This window comes from Cyprinodon tularosa, unplaced genomic scaffold (genome assembly GCF_016077235.1).
Source record: "Cyprinodon tularosa strain WSP-4 unplaced genomic scaffold, ASM1607723v1 ctg225, whole genome shotgun sequence".
Classification (NCBI taxonomy): Eukaryota; Metazoa; Chordata; class Actinopteri; order Cyprinodontiformes; family Cyprinodontidae; genus Cyprinodon; species Cyprinodon tularosa.
This window is the reverse complement of record NW_024038839.1, coordinates 770,800-793,008: the sequence shown is the minus strand read 5'-3', so window position 1 is coordinate 793,008 and position 22,209 is coordinate 770,800. Positions and strand designations below refer to the sequence as shown.

At 41.4% G+C, this 22,209-nt stretch overlaps 1 protein-coding gene across 1 annotated transcript; it reads right to left on the bottom strand.

Annotated features, from left to right (window-relative positions):
- Positions 1-31: 31 nt before the first annotated feature.
- Positions 32-22,178, bottom strand: LOC119784397 (neurofilament heavy polypeptide-like). Its single transcript, XM_038286430.1, has 20 exons — positions 21,857-22,178; positions 21,464-21,654; positions 20,705-20,853; positions 20,414-20,545; positions 17,452-17,585; positions 16,421-17,316; positions 13,738-14,942; positions 12,509-12,611; positions 12,285-12,407; positions 11,936-12,211; positions 11,572-11,778; positions 6,721-6,885; positions 6,355-6,549; positions 4,966-5,112; positions 4,614-4,808; positions 3,182-3,460; positions 2,825-3,004; positions 1,745-1,861; positions 298-419; positions 32-221 (listed from the first exon to the last, which is right to left on the bottom strand). Exons 7-20 carry the CDS (start codon positions 14,854-14,856, stop codon positions 147-149), a joined length of 3,303 nt encoding a protein of 1,100 aa, XP_038142358.1. The 5' UTR covers positions 14,857-14,942; positions 16,421-17,316; positions 17,452-17,585; positions 20,414-20,545; positions 20,705-20,853; positions 21,464-21,654; positions 21,857-22,178; the 3' UTR covers positions 32-146.
- Between the last annotated feature and the right edge of the window lie 31 nt (positions 22,179-22,209).

Here is a 22,209-nt window from a genome sequence, read left to right as displayed (position 1 = left end):
TTTTCTATTAATGAAACCAAGAAGAAACAAATATATTGAAATTGACTAGTTTAATCAGCGGATCTGTTTCCTTAATCTCTCTAAGCAGTGTTTTTCATCCAGGGACGTCTTTAACCAAGTACTTTAAATCGTGTTTTTTATCCAGTTCATTCAGAAACCAAACCATGGGAGTTTTCTTCACAGGATCTGGTAGAGTTCTGCTGAAGCTCCTGGTAATATTTCTGAAGACAGAAGAGAAGGAAGAGTCAACGAGAGACGATCAGAGACACTGATGATTCCTGGTTCCTGTTTGTTTACCTGCAGATTGTTATAGTGTGCCTCACTGCAGCAGTGCAGGTCTTTATCCTCATTCTCATTCAGGTAGAAAACCGAGCACAGTTGACAGAAACGTGCCAGTTTCTGCACAGTGAACTCCTGACCTGTAGAGGAAACCAAACAATAATGTCTATAGGGTCAAGCTGCTAAACTCATTTACAAAAAATATTTTTAATGCAGAAATGGAAGTGATCCGTTCTCTCAAGGTGATTTAGATAAAAACTTTCACTCTCCTATATCCTTCTGCACCTGTTGAGGTTTCTTAAAACAAACATCGACACAGACGGAAGTAGATGATGAAGTTAGACAGCAAGAAAAAAAAGAAATCAAGTAGGACATGAAAGGAGAAATTATGAAAGCTATAGTGGAGGATTTTTGCAAATTTTTGAAAAGATACACATGCACACCACTGTACCTGCTCCCAAGAGGGAACGCCTATAAAACACGTGAGAGCATACAAAATCTGTGTTTTTTTATATACACACACATACACTAAATGTGGCAGCCAAGAAAGAACATCAGAAAGCCAGACTGAGCTAGATCAACCCTGAGGGGAACAGACCAGCACTGCTAGCCAAGCAACTGTGTACCTCATTAAGCTACTAGTTTTGTTTATTCAGAAATAAAAACAAATGGTGTTTACATACTGTGGCTGAAAGGATTAGGCTGAAGCAAAAGCTTAGGAATGTATGCCTTACAAAACATGAAGCTACACTTAATTTAACAATTTAGAAATAATACAAGAAAAAATCTAAGCTTTTTTTTTTTTTAAACAATGACAGGATGTAGAGGACTTAAACTTTGAGCAGTTCTCCACATCTAATATTGATTTACTTTATGTAAGGTAAATTTACATTCATCTCTTACTCTCTGGAATAGAATAGGCGTTTTATTTTATTTTTATTAAATTCCATTATTCCATTACATACAAGATCTTTAAATTACCTTTGAATTTATAAATGGTGGATTAGTATGGTGGCTAAATCCTGCCCTATTTATAATATGTATGGCACTTTTATGTTGCAACACATCATAAAATATGCTGTTCACCATAGTGCTGCACAGTATGTTAAATAAGGATCTCTCAGACAGTAATACTTTAAACACAAAACTTTACAATCTAGTATGTTGTATGATTTATGTAAAATTGCTATTGACTGAAAATGTTCCTTTTAAATATTCTATATGCTGTTTTCAGTACATTTATGAAATACTGTTCGGTTATACTAGGATTATTATTTTTCTTTGCTAAAGACTGTCTATAAACAACCATCATTTAAAAGAGAAACCACAAAATAACAAGTACCTGTGACTGGAGTGATGTAAGGTTCTAACAGAGCAAAAGGTTTCTTTTTCTGGTTTAATCAAAAGAACATAAACTAAACAGACTGGAACAAAAAAAAAAAAATAGTATTAAATGTTTTCTCACCAAGAGGAAGATCGGGGTCAAATGGAGGCAGCCTGAAGTTATCAGCAACAGTTGGAGAGACAGATCTAGATCTCTTTGCTTCAGGTCCGGCCGGCTCCCTTCTCTGTTTGCTCTCTGCTGCAGAACAAAGAAATAAATCATTTTAAGTCCTTTAATCAGCAGCTTTATTTCTGTTCTGTTTCAGGCTGGATAAATGGTCCTCCTAACTGTCAATCATTCTGGTGATATGTTTACCGGTGGCGAGTCTGACATACCGGAAAAATTGCAAATCTTTGGAAAGTAAGCTTGTGTGAGCAATGCAGACGGCAACTTTTAAACAGACCTTGCATGAGGACGAATGGCTCGTGCAAGCTCTCGCACGTGATTAATAGACGTTCCCTCTCGTGAGTGGGTACAGGGTTATGCATGTGCATTTCTATTTAATTGGAGAGAGCGGGTCTTTCCAAAAATGTGCGAAACTCCTCCACTATACCTTTAAACTAGACGGTACTCTGGCAGTCTGAACTAATCGAAACGGAAAAACATTTAATTAAAACAATATGCTGGTTTGAATGATTCTGTGACCCGCTCACTGTGACGTTTTTAAATGAAATAAAAATATGAAAGTTACTGGTTGTATTTATCAGCAGATCTGTTTCAGTTATATCTGAAAAATCAGGAAATCTTTATTAAAACACATTCAGTGGAGGAGAAAGGAGAACGTCACTGAGTTATGGCTTAAAAACATCAGGGCTCTGTTTCACTGATCCTGCAGCTTCGAGTGTCTGAGTGACTGATATTAACTCGATCTGCATTAATCATCCAGGCTTTTGTTACTTATTTTAATCCAAATTTATCAATAACATCAGGTATGAACAACATTTCTTATTCACCAAAGAGTTAAACTTAAAAAGAAAAGCAGTGTTTCTATGAGCTCTGGAGTATCTGAGAATTTAGAAGCAGGTCGATTTATTCCAATATTAACTTTTTAAATCATACTGAACCAATTTTCCGACATCGATATCAGATCAGGACATCCCTAAAAATCCAACCTTACATTGTTGCAGTGGTATAATCCCCCCTTTAGGCACCATGTTTTACCTTTAATCTCAGCGCCTTCAGGTCCTTCTCTCTCCTCCTTCAAACCTTCCTCCTGTTTCTCTCCATCAGGATCCTCAAACTGGAGCTGCTGTTCATCACAGACCAAAGAACCGTCTGTTCCGTCGTGAACATCGTTTGAAGAGTCTTTTTCAGCTTCTTCAGGGCCAACATCTTCTGAACCTTTAGGATCAAAAAGCTTTAGTGTTTTACACATAATCTAATATCAGATTAAACCTTTTTTCAACTTTTACCTGAACAGCATAAATCTGTAGTTATGCTGTACATTGACACTAGTATTATATTACTGCAGAAAATGAATTAAGTTCATAGACTTTCTTCTAAGGCAGCATGTTTTACCTTTAATTTCGGATCCTTCTCTCTCCTCCTTCAAACCTTCCTCCTGTTTCTCTCCATCAGGATCCTCAAACTGGAGCTGCTGTTCAGCCCAGACCAAAGAACCGTCTGTTTCCTCCACAGTCTGCTGGGTCTCTGGCTGGACGGCGCCTGAAGAGGCAGACGAGTCTTTATCCAAAGCAGAGGAAGAATCCAGGGAAGCAGAGAAAGACTCCTTTTCTTCTTCTTCTTCTTCTCTCTCTGGTTCAGCCTCAGCTCTTTGACCTCCGGTAGATTTTTTCACTGCCAAAGAAGAAAACCTCAGTGATCTTTGGATTTGAACCCTAACCTCAGTGTGTCTTTATCCAAAGCGGAGGAAGAACCATAGAAGAGTTTAGTAGTAGCAGTGGTTTACATTTACAAGGAATTAATTTACTTTGACTATAAAGTGGGACAATAAAACACTCTGGGGATCCAATAAAGTGAGCAAATCATTATTATGCATTATTCACTGAGTAACACACAAAATAAGTATAAACATTAAATAACTGTTGAATCAAAATATAATTTAAAAAAATAACCAAATCACAGAAAATAATTAAAATACTATTATTAAAAAATCCCAATATGCGACAAGTGAAGCAATATTTTAATTTATTATTTTTAATGTGAAATTCACCTCTTTTAAACTCTGTCTTCTTACTGCCAATATAAAACCAATAATGGGTAAATAATTACATTTTAGAGGTGATAGCTTATTTTACAGCAATGTTATTTACTGCAGTTAATTTGACCTCAGTAACCATGACGACAAGGGCCAGACACACCTGGATGAATTATTCTGTCCAGTAATGAAAGGCAGGAAACAGAGGAGCAGCTGAAGGTCAGGAAGTAGAGGAGCTGGGTATCTAGCCAAAGCTGTTTCTTTAAATGGTGTAAGAGCCTCTTAGACTTAGAACAGCAGTGCTGCCATAAAAACCATAACCAGTGAATGTGCGTCCAACTCATACCTTTATTTAAAATAATTTCTCTCCACCACAGAGGTGCTCAGAGTTTTTCCTCCCTTCTAAACCAAAGCAGCTCTTTTCTCACTGTTGCACGTCCATTAAGGGCGAGCAGAGCCTTACCGTACCCACATCTCTGACTGCTTTTCTTTAGACGCATATACTCAGTCTTCCATGGTTAGATTTTTAGAGCCATTCACTCTTTTCTCCCTCCTTTATTTAGTTTTAAAAAGTGGCGCCATCCACCCTAACAAGCCTTCAGAGATGAACAGTCAAATCAGCCCAATAAAAATCCAAAGAGACTGAGTGGAAACCATCATTGATTCTTTCTGGATATAAACCAGTTGTTATAATGATGATAATAGACCTTCTTTGAGCTTAGCTTTATAAACTCTGCTAATTTCCATTAATAAATCCCTTAAAAACCTCAGTATAGAAAGTCAAATATTCACCTTTAGGATCAGCTTCAGTTGGGAGGATTGGATCCTGCTTTGATGAAGCAGGTGGGGTCTCAGCTGGACTGGAGAGCTGAGCATCACTGGGTTTTATGGACTTCTCAGCAGAAATTTCTGTTTCCATACTCTCACCATCGTGAACATCTTTTGAAGAGTATTTTTCGGCTTCTTCTGGCCCAACGTCTTCTGAACCTGTAGGATCAAAAAGTTTTTGTGTTTTACACATAATCTAAAAATAAACCTTTTTTCAGGTTTTATCTGAACCACATAATTGTAGTTACGCAGCACATTGATTACTGCAGAAAATGAATGAAGTTCACAAACTTTCTTCTAAGGCAGCATGTTTTACCTTTAATTTCAGGTCCTTTTCTCTCCTCCTTCAAACCTTCCTCCTGTTTCTCTCCATCAGGATCCTCAAACTGGAGCTGCTGTTCAGCACAGACCAAAGAACCATCTGTTTCCTCCACAGTCTGCTGGGTCTCTGGCTGGACGGCGCCTGAAGAGGCAGACGAGTCTTTATCCAAAGCAGAGGAAGAATCCAGGGAAGCAGAGAAAGACTCCTTTTCTTCTTCTTCTTCTTCTTCTTCTTCTTCTTCTTCTTCTTCTCTCTCTGGTTCAGCCTCAGCTCTTTGACCTCCGGTAGATTTTTTCACTGCCAAAGAGGAAAACCTCAGTGATCTTTGGATTTGAACCCTAACCTCAGTGTGTCTTTATCCAAAGCAGAGGAAGAATCAGAGGAGAGTTTAGTAGTAGCAGTGGTTTACATTTACAAGGAATTCATTTGCTTTGACTATAAAGTGGGACAATAAAACACTCTGGAGATCCAATAAAGTGAGCAAATCATTTTTATGCATTATTCACTGATAAAACTCCCAAAGTCACACAAAATAAGTATAAACATTAAATAACTGTTGAATCAAAATATAATAAAAAAAAAAATAACCAAATCACAGAAAATAATTAAAATACTATTATTAAAAAATCCCAATATGCGACAATTGAAGCAATATTTTAATTTATTATTTTTAATGTGAAATTCACCTATTTAAACTCTGGCTTCTTACTGCCAATATAACACTAATAATGGGTAAATAATTACATTTTAGAGGTGATAGCTTATTTTACAGCAATGTTATTTATTGTAGTTAATTTGATCTCGGTAACCATGACGACAAGGGCCAGACACACCTGGATGAATTATTCTGTCCAGTAATGAAAGGCAGGAAACAGAGGAGCAGCTGAAGGTCAGGAAGTAGAGGAGCTGGGTATCTAGCCAAAGCTGTTTCTTTAAATGGTGTAAGAGCCTCTTAGACTTAGAACAGCAGTGCTGCCATAAAAACCATAACCAGTGAATGTGCGTCCAACTCATACCTTTATGTGAAATAAAATCTCTCCACCACAGAGGTGCTCAGAGTTTTTCCTCCCTTCTAAACCAAAGCAGCTCTTTTCTCACTGTTGCACGTCCATTAAGGGCGAGCAGAGCCTTACCGTACCCACATCTCTGACTGCTTTTCTTTAGACGCATATACTCAGTCTTCCATGGTTAGATTTTTAGAGCCATTCACTCTTTTCTCCCTCCTTTATTTAGTTTTAAAAAGTGGCGCCATCCACCCTAACAAGCCTTCAGAGATGAATATAATGATGATAATAGGCCTTCTTTGAGTTTAGCTTTATAAACTCTGCTCATTTCCATTAATAAAACCCTTAAAAACCTCAGTATAGAAAGTCAAATATTCACCTTTAGGATCAGCTTCAGTTGGGAGGTTTGGATCCTGCTTCCATGAAGCAGGTGGGGTCTCAGCTGGACTGGAGGGCTGAGCATCACTGGGTTTTATGGAATTCTCAGCAGAACTTTCTGTTTCCATGTTCTCACCGTCGTGAACATCGTTTGAAGAGTCTTTTTCAGCTTCTTCAGGGCCAACATCTTCTGAACCTTTAGGATCAAAAAGCTTTCTTGTTTTACACACAATCTCAGAATAAACCTTTTTTTCAGGTCTTATCTGAACGATAACTCTGTAGTTATGCAGCACATTGATACTAGTGTTATATTACTGCAGAAAATGAATGAAGTTCATAGACTTTCTTCTAAGGCAACATGTTTTACCTTTAATTTCAGGTCCTTCTCTCTCCTCCTTCAAACCTTCCTCCTGTTTCTCTCCATCAGGATCCTCAAACTGGAGCTGCTGTTCAGCACAGACCAAAGAACCGTCTGTTTCCTCCACAGTCTGCTGGGTCTCTGTCTGGACGGCGCCTGAAGAGGCAGACGAGTCTTTATCCAAAGCAGAGGAAGAATCCAGGGAAGCAGAGCCATTTTGATATGTATTAGTTTTACTGAGTATGTATTCCTGATATCTGATAAAAATAGTTTTTCTGGTCAAAATGACCATTTCAAACAAAATTACGTTTTTCACATCTAGAATAAAAATTCTGGACATCTAGAAATTAATTTCAGATCTACACATCCCTGTTGTTACTGGTCTTCATTTTCTATTATTTTTACTATGATTTTTTTTCCCCCAGATATAATAAATACATTTTCAGTCAAGCTGATAAATGTCAAAACAGCCAATTCTTAATTCTTACTAGTATAATTTTGCTTGTGTTTTTCTTTCTGAAATTCAGTTTCTGTTTCAAAAACATAATTTAGAAAATATATTATTACAGTTCAGTCTAGAGGTGTGATTTTGATCAGGAAGAATCTTATTTTAGTGATCTGCAAATGGAACAACAGAGAGGAGAGTGCTTTAATAAATGTAAAAATGGCCTGCCATAGCCTACTTCATATAAACTTGTGCATTAACTGGAGCAACAATATTCTCCTTTGCCATCTTCCTCTCCATCCTCCTCTCCTTTGCAGCTGTAGTGCTATTTTTCTCTTAATTAAAATCTCTAGTTCTAGTGGAGTGAAATAGGCACTTCCTGTTGCCTGTTGTCATGGTGACTCGTCAAATTGGGGCTCCATTGACAAAAGCTTTTCATACTTGTCACTCACGTGTTCAACTCTGAGTGGTTCTATTTCATCCCTACTGACCGCCAGAGGGGGGTGCTGAAAGCACTGAACGTTCCCTTCGGTAAATGCACAGTTCGAGTAATTATACCAACAGAGTCACACCTGTGACACCGGATGACCATTCAAAGGCTATATAGCCTGGTGTCATCCTTTGCTCTGCTCCTTTTTTCTCCTCGCAAGCGGTTCGCTAGCCTACCCGCTGTTTAAAGCTTCTGTCTCTTGCTGACTGGAGTTGCGGTTATTCTCCGCCCTCCCAGGGCTGCAACGGGTCGATTCTGAAGATTACGGAGGGTTAGTTAGTTTGTTTGCTGGTGATGGTAGCGTCCGCGCCCCCTGTCCCAGCTCACGGCTTTTTCTTAACATTTTATGTACAGCTTCGTGCTGTTTTATTTTGAACTGGTGACGGCAGCGATTTCGCCCCTACTCCCAGTGTGAACAACTTCACTGCCGAAGTTATATACGGCTAACGTAGTTAGCTTCTTTAGTTTGTTGGTGTTATACCTGGTGACGGCAGCGGTTTTCACCCCCTCACCCAGTATATGCCCTACTTGCAGCCTTTTTTTCCACCAGGCTACGCTTTTATAATCAGTGACGGCAGCAGTTTTCGCTCCCTCTCCCAACCAAGTGTGGTCAGCTTCACTTGCCGAAGTTGGAGACGGCTAACGTTGTTAGCCTTTTTTGGTTTGTTTGTAGCCTTTTTCGTTGGTCCACTCTGTTATAAATGGTGACGGCAGCGTTTTTCGCCCCCTCTCCCAATATCAACCTTTTTTGCACCCTTTTCGTTGGTCTGCTCTTTTAATTGCTGACAGCAGCGTTTTTCGCTCCTACTCCCAACTTAAGTTACCATACAGCTTGTTAGCTTTTTTGGTTTATTGGTTTTTATACCTGGTGACGGTAGCGGTTCTCGCCCCCTCTCCCACTATCGGCTGCCTTGTGTTCGCAGCCTCTTTCGTTTCTCTGCTATAATTTGTGATGACTGTGTTTGCGCCCCCTCTCCCGATTTTAGATAATTTTTTGTTCTTAAAGCCTTGTCGGCCTTCGACATGGATGGCTCTCATAGCTGCATGGATTGTGGGGCTGCCCTGCAGGCAGAGGATGGCCAAGACCTGTGCCCTACCTGCCTTGGACATGAGCACGTTTTGAAGGTGCTGTCTGAGAACTCCTCCAGGAACTGCAGCTTTATGCCCCATGCAGTGAGGGTGGCTTGGTTGGCTCAGTCGTGCCCACTGAAGGGCTCGGACCTTTCGCCCTCTGGGCAGGTGGTTCCCCCCAAGCGTTCTAAGCGCCGTGATGGGACCACGGCATCTCTGCCCCTCTCCCGGAGAGGGGAGTGTGTACCGAGAGCCGGAACCGAGTGCGGGAACCGAGAGAGTTGTCACGTCTCTCCTAAGATGGTTGCCTTTTAGCTGCCAAGCATGAGTCGGTGAAGGCCGGCACTGGACCATATGCCAGCAATTGAACCCGCTGTTGTTTCACTGATTGTGTCACCAGATGAAGCCCTGCGTCCTGAGTGTCCAGTGCCTGCGGACTCAATGTCGGGTTACAGATGACCTCCTCTGTAAGGCGTACAATGCAGGAGTGCGTGCTGGCCGCCTTTGTAATTCCCTGGCGCACATCATGTTAGCCCTCTCTGCATCTGTTCAGGACACTGGTGGTGTGTCGAAGGGAAGTGGTCACCACGGATGCCAGCCTCATGGGCTTGGGTAACGTGTGGCAACACAGAGATGTTTGGGGTCTCTGGGACCCAAGGGAGCGCACCGAACACATAAATGTGCTGGAGCTGCTGGCTGTGCACATGACCCTCAGGTGCCTTATGCCCCACCTAGAGGGAGGGCATGTGCTGATTCGAACAGACAACATCTCTTTTGTTTATCATATAAACCACCAAGGAGGCACCAGGTCAGCAGGTCTCTTGAAGGTGTCGAGAGATCTCCTGGAATAGACGTCTGAGTACCCTGCGTGCAGCGTATCTGCCAGGACGGCAGAACCAGGTTGCCAGGCACCTGCTCCAGGGTGGTCTCTTCACCGGTTATGCGACGTAGTGCGCATAATCTGGAACCTCTTTGGGCAGGCAGAGGTAGATCTGTTCGCCCAAGGGGAGTAGACCCATTGCCCCCTGTAGTATTCCCTGACCGGGATGGCGGGCGCACTGGGCCAGGATGCACTGGCTCATCCATGGCCGCAGGTTCTCCTGTATTCCTTTCCATCCCTCTCGCTGATTTGGCCGACTCTACGGAGGGTTCTCGAGCAGGGCCACAGAGTGTTGCTGGTAGCTCCGTTCTGGCCAGCGCGGCCGTGGTTCCCGGTGCTTTGGAGTCTGTGTCACGGTACTCCATGGCGTCTTCCAGCAAGGTGGGATCTGCTGTCTCAGTTGGGAGGACAGATATAGCACCCCAACCCTCAACGTCTCCAGCTTTGGGCATGGCCCCTGGGAGGCTTACTGGGTGTTCAGACACCGTGAGACACACCATATTGAGTGCTAGGTCGCCCTCCACTCTGCTGCAGTATGCTAACAGATGGCGCCTCTTTTCTCAGTGGTGCTCTGCCCACAATGAGAACCCGGTTTCCTGCTCGGTGCCCACTATCTTAGAGATCCTCCAGTCTCTCCTTGATAAGGGTTGCTGTCCTTCAACCCTTAAAGTGTATGTTGCAGCAATTTCGTGTATTCACCGATCTGTCGACAACCGTACAGTGGGGCACCATGAACTGGTTTCACTTTTTCACATTGCAGCCACCGCCAATCTGAGACGCTTGGACCACCTTTTACTATGCTACGTGGTGCTCGTAGGTTATGCCAGTGGCCGGATCCATGAGCCCCAGATTGGGATCTGCCGTTGGTTCACGCAGCTCTGTGCCACCATCTATTCGAGCCTTTGTCACAAGCCGAACTCAAGTGGCTCTCCTGCAAGACTGCTTTCCTGATGGCTATGGTCTCAGCTAAGAGGGTCAGCGAGCTACATGCTCTCTCTGTCAGACCTATGTGTATCAGGTGGGCTCCAGATGGCTCTGGTGTTACCCTGTGGCCCAATACTGGGTTTGTGCCTAAGGTATCGTCTCCTTTTCACCGTAACCAGCCATTGCGGCTGGCTCAGTTTAAACCTCAGCCAGGTGCAACTGAGTATGAGTCTTGAGTTGTTGTGCCCAGTAAGGGCGTTGGAGGCATACTTTGCAGCCACCGCCAATCTGAGACGCTCGGACCACCTTTTCCTATGCTATGGGGGTGCAAGGTTAGGCTGTCCTCTTTCTAAACAGCGTTGTGAGTGTCATCTGCCATGCCTACGCTGCAGGTCACTGCTCCCTGCCAGTCGGTGTGAGAGTACATTCCAACAGGAGTGTCTCCGCTTCCTGGGTGGCTTTGAGAGGGGTTCCACTAGAAGCAACATGTGCCGCTGCTTCATGGGCTTCCCCAACCACCTTCACCAGGTTCTACAGTGTCAATGTGGCTGCCCCTCATCCCCTGGGTCAGCTCCTTTTACAGGGTTCTGCTGGGCCTCCTCAGTGAGGTATGTGCTCAGGATTCCTTGCGACATCGTCGGCATTAGTCATTCAGTGCTTTCAGCACTGCCCTCTGGCGGTCAGTAGGGATGAAATAGAACGAGAGTTACGTATGCAACTACGGTTCTATGAAACCTGGATGACCGCCAGAGCTTCTCTGTCACTCAGAATCCTTGCTTTTGCGAGAAGATTCTGTAGGAGCAGAACAAAGGATGACACCAGGCTATATAGCTTCTGAGTGGTCATCCGGTGTCACAGGTGTGACTGTTGGTATAATTACTCGAACTGCGCATGCCCGAAGGGAACATTCAGTGCTTTCAGCACCGCCCTCTGGCGGTCATCCGGGATTCATAGAACCGTAGTTAGATGCGCAACTCTCGATTTATAAACTCTGCAATTTTCCATTAATAAAACCCTTAAAAACCTCAGTATAGAAAGTCAAATATTCACCTTTAGGATCAGCTTCAGTTGGGAGGTTTGGATCCTGCTTCCATGAAGCAGGTGGGATCTCAGCTGGACTGGAGGGCTGAGCATCACTGGGTTTTATGGAATTCTCAGCTTTTTCATCTTCAGAACTTTCTGTTTCCATGCTTTCACCATCGTGAACATCTTTTGAGGAGTCTTTTTCAGCTTCTTCTGGCCCAATGTCTTCTGAACCTGTAGGATCAAAAAGTTTTAGTGTTTTACACATAATCTAAAAATAAACCTTTTTTCAGGTTTTATCTGAACCACATAATTGTAGTTACGCAGCACATTGATTACTGCAGAAAATGAATGAAGTTCACAAACTTTCTTCTAAGGCAGCATGTTTTACCTTTAATTTCAGGTCCTTCTCTCTCCTCCTTCAAACCTTCCTCCTGTTTCTCTCCATCAGGATCCTCAAACTGGAGCTGCTGTTCAGCACAGACCAAAGAACCGTCTGTTTCCTCCACAGTCTGCTGGGTCTCTGTCTGGACGGCGCCTGAAGAGGCAGACGAGTCTTTATCCAAAGCAGAGGAAGAATCCAGTGAAGCAGAGAAAGACTCCTTTTCTTCTTCTTCTTCTCTCTCTGGATCAGCCTCAGCTCTTTGACCTCTGGTAGATTTTTTCACTGCCAAAGAAGAAAACCTCAGTGATCTTTGGATTTGAACCCTAACCTCAGTGTGTCTCAGTCATTGTGTTACCAGGAGTCTTCCTAGCTTTCTTCCTGGGGCGACCTCTGCCTCTGGGAGTTTTAACTTCCTTTTTACCTTCGTCTTCATCTGCTTCTCCCTCCTCCTCTGCCGATACAATATTAGCAGCCTCATCTGAAAACACAAGTCAGACTTTCAAACTCACAACAGCCCTCCTCTGCCACTGCAATAGCTAACTGCAGTCATAATAACTCAATAATTAAAAGCATTCAGACCTGTGCTCTCATCATGTTTGCGTTTAGCAGATCTCAGAGTTTCTCCTTCCTCTGTGTCACCTCTGTTCTCGGCTCCGCCTGCTTCATTTACCTCTAATGTGATCTAAAATAAAACAAATCAGCCATTCAGTCACCTCCTTGATTTTCTGCACAGATAAGCTCCCAAAGATCAAATGTTCACCTCAGACATGGAGGAGTCACATTTTTCTTCGTTGAGATCAGCTGTAGGTTTTTCCCACTCATTGCTTTCTGTTGTTGGAGTGGTTTCTCCTGCAGCAGGTTCCTCTGGAGGAGCTGACTCCTCAGGTGAAGCCTCTACATTAGAGTCAGACACAGCCAGACTCTCTTCCTTTAAGGAGTCTTGAACTGTCCCTTCAGAATAAAGTCCATCCTGATTCAAAGGATCAGCTAATGGATTCAGACTCGGTTCCTCTAAGACTCTTCTAAGGCAGCATGTTTTACCTTTAATTTCAGATCCTTCTCTCTCCTCCTTCAAACCTTCCTCCTGTTTCTCTCCATCAGGATCCTCAAACTGGAGCTGCTGTTCATCACAGACCAAAGAACCGTCTGTTTCCTCCACAGTCCGCTTGGTCTCTGTCTGGACGGCGCCTGAAGAGGCAGACGAGTCTTTATCCAAAGCAGAGGAAGAATCCAGTGAAGCAGAGAAAGACTCCTTTTCTTCTTCTTCTCTCTCTGGTTCAGCCTCAGCTCTTTGACCTCGGGTAGATTTTTTCACTGCCAAAGAAGAAAACCTCAGTGATCTTTGGATTTGAACCCTAACCTCAGTGTGTCTCAGTCATTGTGTTACCAGGAGTCTTCCTAGCTTTCTTCCTGGGGCGACCTCTGCCTCTGGGAGTTTTAACTTCCTTTTTATCTTCGTCTTCATCTGCTTTTCCCTCCTCCTCTGCCGATACAATATTCGCAGCCTCATCTGAAAACACAAGTCAGACTTTCAAACTTAAAACTGCCCTCCTCTGCCGCTGCAATAGCTAACTGCAGTCATAACTCAATAATGAATATTTGAAAATAACTCTGGAAGCATTCAGACCTGTGCTCTCATCATGTTTGCGTTTAGCAGATCTCAGAGTTTCTCCTTCCTCAGTGTCACATCTGTTCTCGGCTCCACCTGCTTCATTTACCTCTGATGTGATCTATAAAAAAAACAAATCAGCCATTCAGTCACCTCATTGATTTCTGCACAGATAAGCTCCAAAAGATCAAATGTTCACCTCAGACATGGAGGAGACACATTTTTCTTCGTTGAGATCAGCTGTAGGTTTTTCCCACTCATTGCTTTCTGGTGGTGGGGTGGTTTCTCCTGCAGCAGGTTCCTCTGGAGGAGCTGACTCCTCAGGTGAAGCCTCTACATTAGAGTCAGACACAGCCAGACTCTCTTCCTTTAAGGAGTCTTGAATTGTCCCTTCAGAATAAAGTCCATCCTGATTTAAAGGATCAGCTAACGGATTCAGACTCGGTTCCTCTAAGACTTCCTGTTTGGACCCGTCTGCACCAGATAAAGCTCCTTCAGCATCTTTAGCATCCCCAGACGATTGAATCGGACTCTGCTCCTCAGAGACCAGCACTTCTGCTGGGTTTTCTCCTTCATCTTGAACATCTGTTTCTCTTCTAAATTCATCTCCTGCTACCTCCAGGCTGCTAGTTTCTTCCACTTTCATCTCCTGAACCGGAGCATCCAGAGATGTGACGGCCTGAAGCTCCTCTTCCTCATTTCTAGCAGAGCTTGTTCTCTCAACTGTCTTTTCTACGTCCTTTTGAGGCTCTGCTGAGTTTGTCTCTCCTCCAGGAGCTTCATTAACCTTCTCTTCCACCACTGAGTCATTGTCCTGTAAATCTTCTTCCACAGCTGCTGGACTGCAGGGCTGTTTGTTTTTCAAAGCAGCCTTTTGGTTTCTAGTGTTCCTGCTGCTTTTCCTTGGTCTCCCTCTCTTGGGTTTCTGCTGCATCACAGGTTCATCTTCTTCAGTCACCTCTTTCTCAGCAGCATCTAAAGCCGCAGTAGCTTCCTCTGTTTTTTCTGCCTCTTGTTCTGCTTTTCTGTTCTTTGCTCTTGACATAAACTTCTTTGGAGGGTCCTCCTCAGTCTTAGACATCTTGGTTCTCTGGCTTCTTCTGGGCCTTGGGTCTCCCAAGGCTGTCGAATCGTCTGTTTTTTCTTCCACTTTTTCAGCCCGGATTTCTTCTTCTCTTGCTGTTGATCCAACCTCCATAGAATCCACCCCTTGGTGAACAACGTTTTCCTCTGGTTTGTGTTCACCGTCAGGTTTAGAAACCAGCTCATTTGGGGCATCGGTTTCTGGACCTTCAGATTCTGTTATGGTCTCATCCATTAAATTGTCTCCATCTATGACTTGTGTGTCGTGAACATCTTTTGAAGAGTCTTTTTCAGCTTCTTCAGGGCCAACGTCTTCTGAACCTTTGGGATCAAAAAGCTTTAGTGATTTACACATAATCTAATAACAGATTAAACTTTTTTTTCAGGTTTTACCTGAACTGCACAACTCTGTAGTTATGCAGGACATTGATACTAGTATTATATTACTGCTAAACGCCAAATGAATTAAGTTTATTCCTTGTAGATTTATCTACAAGGAATTAATTTGCTTTGACATTAAATTGGGACAATAAAGCGCTCTGAGGATCCAATAGATAAAGTCAGTAGATCATTATTATGGATTATTCACTGATAAACATCCCTAAGTTGTCCTCTTTTAGATTAGGGCTTTTTGCTGCCTACATAATAATTAGTAAATAATTAAACTTTAGAGGCAGAGGTGTCAACTAACAAATACGTACAAATACTTCGTTACTGTACTTAAGTACAGTTTTTAAGTATCTATACTTTACTCCAATACTTATTTTTCTTCCTACTTCTACTCATTACATTTTCACATAATTATCTGTACTTTCTATTCCTTAAATATTTAAAACGAACATTACTCCTTACTCTTGGCTTCGGTTTAATCTTGATAAATATTTATTCCATGTTATGTGCGCCATCCAATGCAGATCATTGGCCTCATCCACGTCTAGTGAAAACTAGTGTAACTGGATGAGTCATATATCGCAAACACTCATTGGTTAGCTAAAGGAAATCATCAGATTGCAATTGTGAATTGTCTATGCCATGCTACAATGTTCGCTTCAGGAAAAGATGTTGAAATGTCTGAAAGGTTGGACACAGGCAGGAGCGTATCAGGAGATGGAGACTGGTTTTTTTTTTTAAGGTTACTTTATACTTTTATACTTTAAGTAGTTCTTGGAACACATACTTTTTCACTTTTACTTGAGTAAAGAGGTTAGGTTGATACTTCAACTTTTACCAGAGTGTTTTTAAACTGCAGTATCTATACTTGTATAAATGTGCGTACTTTTGACACCACTGTTTAGAGGGGATAGATTTGTTATTTAAAATAGATTCTAGTCTATTTTACAGCAATATTTACTGCAGTTAACCTGAATAGAGTAACCAAGACGACAAGCCGTTTCTTTAAATGGTGGAAGAGCCTCTTACATTTAGCAAAGCAGTCCTGCCATGTCTCACATCTGGCTGTGTCCCAGATTCCCAGCCATATGTGAGACAAAGATCATATTCAGCCATCCATGGTTAGATTTTTAGAGGCATTCAGTCTTTTCTCCCTCCTTAATTTATTTACACCTGTCTATTTTTAAAAAGTGGCGCCATCCACCCTAACAAGCCTTCAGAGATGAACAGTCAAATCAGCCCAATAAAAATCCAAAGAGACTGAGTGGAAACCATGATTGATTCTTTCTGGATATAAACCAGCTTTATAATGATGATAATAGACCTTCTTTGAACTTAGCTTTATAAACTCTGCTCATTTCCATTAATAAATCCCTTAAAAACCTCAGTATAGAAAGTCAAATATTCACCTTTAGGATCAGCTTCAGTTGGCAAGTTTGGATCCTGCTTTGATGAAGCAGGTGGGGTCTCAGCTGGACTGGAGAGCTGAGCATCACTGGGTTTTATGGACTTCTCAGCTTTTTCCTCTGCAGAACTTTCTGCATTGAAATCTTCCCCAGCATAAAGCCCACTTTCTGAATCTATTGCAGATGCCAGTTTTTCCGCATTGAACGCTTCCCCAGCATAAAGCCCACTTTCTGAATCTATTGCAGATGCCAGTTTTTCTGCATTGAACGCTTCCCCAGCATAAAGCCCACTTTCTGAATCTATTGCAGATGCCAGTTTTTCCGCATTGAACGCTTCCCCAGCATAAAGCCCACTTTCTGAATCTATTGCAGATGCCAGTTTTTCCGCATTGAACGCTTCCCCAGCATAAAGCCCACTTTCTGAATCTATTGCAGATGCCAGTTTTTCCGCATTGAACGCTTCCCCAGCATAAAGCCCACTTTCTGAATCTATTGCAGATGCCTGTTTTTCTGCATTGAACGCTTCCCCAGCATAAAGCCCACTTTCTGAATCTATTGCAGATGCCTGTTTTTCTTCATTGACATCTTCCCCAGCATAAAGCCCACTTTCTGAATCTTTTACAGATGCCTGTTTTTCTTCATTGACATCTTCCCCAGCATAAAGCCCACTTTCTGAATCTTTTACAGCTTTGGCTTCTTTGGTTCCTGAACTGTCTGCTTTAGTTTTAGGTTCCGCTGGGGCTGAAGCCGTCTCTTCTTTGAGGCTGGTGATCTTTGTCTCAGTGTCATCTCTCTGATCTGCAGCCCTTCCACTCGTGCCGGTTGTAGTTTTCTCTTGAGGTAAGGAATGTGAAGCAGTTTCCTTCTTTCGGGATGTGACATCATCGTCAGCAGATTTTCTTTGCACAGAAAAAGGATAAAGGTATGAGACGACAACATATATTCAAATTTGACTAATTGCTTGGATGTTAAAAAAAAACAAAAAAAAAAAAAAACTAAATAGCAGCAATTCTACAGATATTTTTATGACTTACAGCGGAGGAGTGGTCTTCTGCTCTTTAGTAGGAGTGGAAGCAGGAATCACAGAAATATAGTTTGCTATCAAGTCGAAGCCCTTGGCGAGCCGGAGTTTCTCTGCAGCTTCCACTTCCCTGAAAATGACCTTTGCCTACAATAAAGCAAACATGATAAACTTGTATTCCTTTTGGCTCAGTTCACACAGCAGCCTGAAGTGACCCAAATCTGATTTTTTGGCCCATATGTGACCTTTATCTGATCTTTTCATGGCAGTCTAGACAACACAGATCCGATTTTTTTCCAATGCAACCCAGGCCACTTGGCTATTTGGTACTAAATCTGATACCAATCTGATCTTTTCAAAAGCGACCTGTGTCTGAACGGCCAGGTCGCATTCATCCGACCTAAACGCCATTAATACCCGACAAAGGTCACTATTCTGTGTCTTGCCATGAAGAAACGGCAAGAACAACAGCAACCATGGCAGATGATGATGTGCAGAGCAGTATTTATGTTTAACCATCTCATAAAGATTGCCTTTTTATAGTTGGTATAGATCGCTAGATGCACTCCAGCACTACCATCCACGCTGTGATTTGCCTACATGTTATGAATGCTGGCGTACCATAAATGATAAATTATGAACAGTTTAGTTTGTGCCTTCAAGTCGTTGCCCACAGGAAAACGTTACTTGGATATAACCTAACAGAATATCTTCAGAACGGCTCCAAATGACACAAAACTCATAAGGGTGAGTAGAACATGATGTAATATCATAAAATCAAGGGGCCAATGTGAAAAACAAACGTGTTCTCCTTTAAGGTTAGACTGAGGGAAAAAAGGTATCTGGTAGTTTCTGACAGGGTCCAACATTTATATTAGATATCGGCCAAATATCAAGCAAAAAACTAATATTGGAATATGTCATCCTAAAGGCTGTCTGCTGAAAGAATAATCAAACTACAGCAGCAATTAAGAAAACTCTATACAAATATAAACATTTTCCTTTAGGATTAAAAAGCTTTGTATTGTATAAATATTTTATTACATGTAATTTTTTTTGTAAGAGTTGTTGCATTTGCAATGCATATAAAATACACACAGATTTGAGACTGCAATCGGATCTTTATAAAAAGAGATGGAGCAAATGGACTAGATTTCTAGAAAACAATAACTGAATCAGGTCACTTTTACTGTCACTTCAAAAGCTGCTCAAAAATCCCAAGATTGAAATGTAAAATTGTATGCTGTTTTCATCCTGTATCTGTTCATCTTTGTCAGAATGTAAGTAATTCTTCTTGTCGACAGTAATTCTGTTCTGTTTTCTGTATGTGATTGATAAATGAAACACATTCAATAAACATAAAGTATAAAAAAAAGAAATAAATACACACAGATTTTTTTCTAAATTCCAAATATAAATGTTTTACTGAAAGTATTTTTCCACCACAGAGTACATGTCAGACTTAATAATATTACTTTAGCGATAGTTTAAAGGTGTTGCTTTATTGTATATCTCGTACCATGTCTTTCGGTTGTGCTGTTCTTTTTTCATCTCGTTACAGGTGATGAAGCAGACAGAAAGGAGATAAGGACAAAACATTTTCAATCTCTTCTTTCTTTCATTTTTCTTTTTTTTCTTTTTTCCTTTTCTTCTTCTGCTCTATTTACATTGCAGTGTCCATATAAACTGTAAAACTCCCTGCATAATTATAATAAAGCAATTTATATACATGAAACAAGTGGAGCAATATGGCAATTGCCATACCGCTCCACTTGTGAAAGTAAAATCTGTTGGGCTCTTTTTGGCATCAAGACAATTATTCTTATTGCCACATTGCCAGACAGGACACTGTTAAAAAAAAAAGGACTTTCAATTAAATTAATTAAACTAAACAAATGTATTGAGATTAATTGATTGCTGAAAGAATCGATAGCTGCAGCCCTGCTGAAAAACATTGCTGTATAAATATATATCTACAAGCATAGTTAGAGTTCTAGATTAAATATTATTTTTAATCTCATATGATTAACATAATCAGCAGCAGCATATATAATATTCTCTAAAGCAGGGGTCTTCAACGTTTTCCAGGCCAAGGACCCCCAAACCGATGGCAAGATGGAGCGGGGACCACCTAAATATATAAATTGTATGAAATTGCGTATATCAAACTATAGTCACTCTATAATAGATGGAGAAATATGTTAAAAGTAATTTCACCCTGGGATTATAAAGGTATTTCTGATTCCGATTCCTGGTTGACAGGACAGGTTTTGTATCCTTTTGAATCATGAGGTTGTGAGTTCGATCCCCCATTCCCACAGACTGTGACTCTGGGTTAAATGCAGAGAAGTAAATTCCCTCGGGGATTATTAAAGTAGAAAAAACATGAAATGGTGCCCAGCTTGAAATACTTCACTAAATTGTGATATATAGATATTTCAATTAGTGGAAAACATTGCAGTGGGGAATATAAAAAAAAAAGATAATCAACTAAAACTTTTGCGACCCCCCCGTGTAGTACCTCCGTGGACCCTCTAGGGGTCCCGGACCTCCTGTTGAAGACCTCCGCTCTAAAGGAAAAACTACAACTTGCATGGTTTCTTGGTTTATTTCCAGACTTAACAACTTAAATCTGCCAAAATAATCAGAACTTAACAGCCTCTATAATTGTAAACCTTCATTGTTTCAATAAAAGACTCTTTCCTGCGACAGCAGCTGTAGTTTTTTCACCCTACACTAGTTTTATGAAAAGGGTCTGGAGGGATTTTTCTACATCTCTCTACTTAACGTCTTTAATTACGTGATAATGTCCCACAATTATGCAGAGGATCTTGTGGATTGATGTTGAATAGTAAAAAACTTAATGATTATCAATATTTTTCCCACACCTAGTACAAGATGTTACAGCTAAGAGAAATGTGTGCAAATGACATACGTTTTGTCCTGAACACTTTATGTTCAGTCTTTAGACATACCTTTTGTCGAGCTCTACGTAGCAAAATCGTCTCGATCTTCCCAAATGACTTCAGGGCAGTGGAGAGTTCACTGTATGAGTTATAGCATCGGATCCCTTTGAGCTTCACTGACCTTTCAGATGAGGACTCATCCTGGACAGAGGGCAGAAACAGAAAAAGAGTAAATACAGGATTTCTTTTTAATAGAGTATTGTGAGCTAAAGTGGTAAATCTACTATTACGGTAGTTTATCTCCGTCACTTGCATATATTTTTTTTGTTTGCCATTTAATTAGCATGGAGAATAACTTGCCTCAGTGTCCGAAGAGTCTGTCTCTGTAGTAGACCCAGAGGACGGCGAAGAGGATCTTGGCTTCCCTTTATTTAGTTCAGCTATTAAAGTAGGTGTCAAAGATTTTACCAATGCCTCCAAATCCGAAGGGTTTGAGAGAGACTGGACACCTAAAGATGGATGAAATGGAATAACTTGTTTGGATTGTTAGTGACCTTTGACGGAAGGCCATAGCCTCTAGTCATTTTCAACATTCATGTAAAGTGCTTCCTGTTTCCAGTGACTGTAGAGTTTTATTTTATTCTACAGACTGTTTCAGAACCGACTCATTAATCTCAAGTTTTCAACGGTCAATAAAAATGTGAATTAGACATGTTTCCATGTACTGGAGCAAATTAACCAGGCAACGCCAGGCTAAATGCCATCATGCATTTCGGTAATGCTTGGCTGTGAAGACCCTGATCTACCTGAATGATCTCCACTTTGATTTTTGTATCTATGGCAAGCAATCTTTTTTGCTGTCCTTTTAAATTAAACCTTTTCATGTTTACGCTAAAAATAAGTAGTTCTATGTTTTACTTTTTCTTCCCTTAAGGAACTGCAAAAGTACCGAAACACAAACTTAAAACCAAGGTAGGCACCGAACTGTGACCCACTGATGGGTAGCTAAGTGTTGCAATACATATTTGGGATTATTTTAAGTTAGACAATATAGCGAGTAAAGTCAGACTTTTTTTTGTCCTGGTTAACATTTTGAAAATCTAAAATATCAAGTCAAACCTGATGCCTCCAGCAGTCTCTTTGCAAGTCTCTCTGTACTGGTAGACCTCCTGCGTTTGGGTGTTGATCTTTCAGATGATGATCGTCTTTCTTGTTTTCTTCTCGATTTTCTCTCAGAGCTCCTTGAACGTGAACGGTAATTATGAGAAGAGCGGGACTTGTGTGATGGAGATGAGGAACGAGACCGGGACCTGAAAGCCAGTAAATAATTTCAGATAAAAAAAAAGTATCAGAAAAATTATATTTTAATACAAAAAAAGTGGAAAACCATAAGAATCTTTTTTTTTTAAATGCATAATTTTTAAACTTCAATGATCTAAAAAGTACTTAGGCAAATGGATACTGGATTTTGGTGCATTGAGAAAGTTTTTTTTTTTTCCTGTGTTCACATACCTCCCCCTCCTTTGTCTCTCCTCACTCCTGCAGCCATGTTGATGGCGAGGACTGCAGGAACGGTTAAGGGAGCTGCTCTCGGTGCGTCTTTCCTTTGTACGACTGCGCTGTGGGCTGCCTGAGCGGTTACGGGAGCTGCTCTCGGTGCGTCTTTCCTTTGTACGACTGCGCTGTGGGCTACGGGAGCGTGAGCGAGAACAGGAGCCGCTGCTGGACCTGTCTCTGTGACGGTGGTAGGAACCGTGTGAATGGGAACGGCTCCTACTCCGGGTTTTAGCTTTTTTATCCAAGACTCTACAATTGCAAAAAAACAATACAGTTAGAAAAACAAAAACAGACAATACTTGTAGTGT

Coding starts and splice junctions, on each gene's coding strand:
- LOC119784397 (XM_038286430.1), bottom strand. CDS start 14,856: ATGGATGAGACCATAACAGAATCTGAAGGTCCAGAAACCGATGCCCCA. Junction 11,779..11,935: donor AGAAGGACCTGAAATTAAAG/GTAAAACATGCT, acceptor TTGATCCTACAG/GTTCAGAAGACATTGGGCCA. Junction 4,809..4,965: donor AAAAGGACCTGAAATTAAAG/GTAAAACATGCT, acceptor TTGATCCTACAG/GTTCAGAAGACGTTGGGCCA.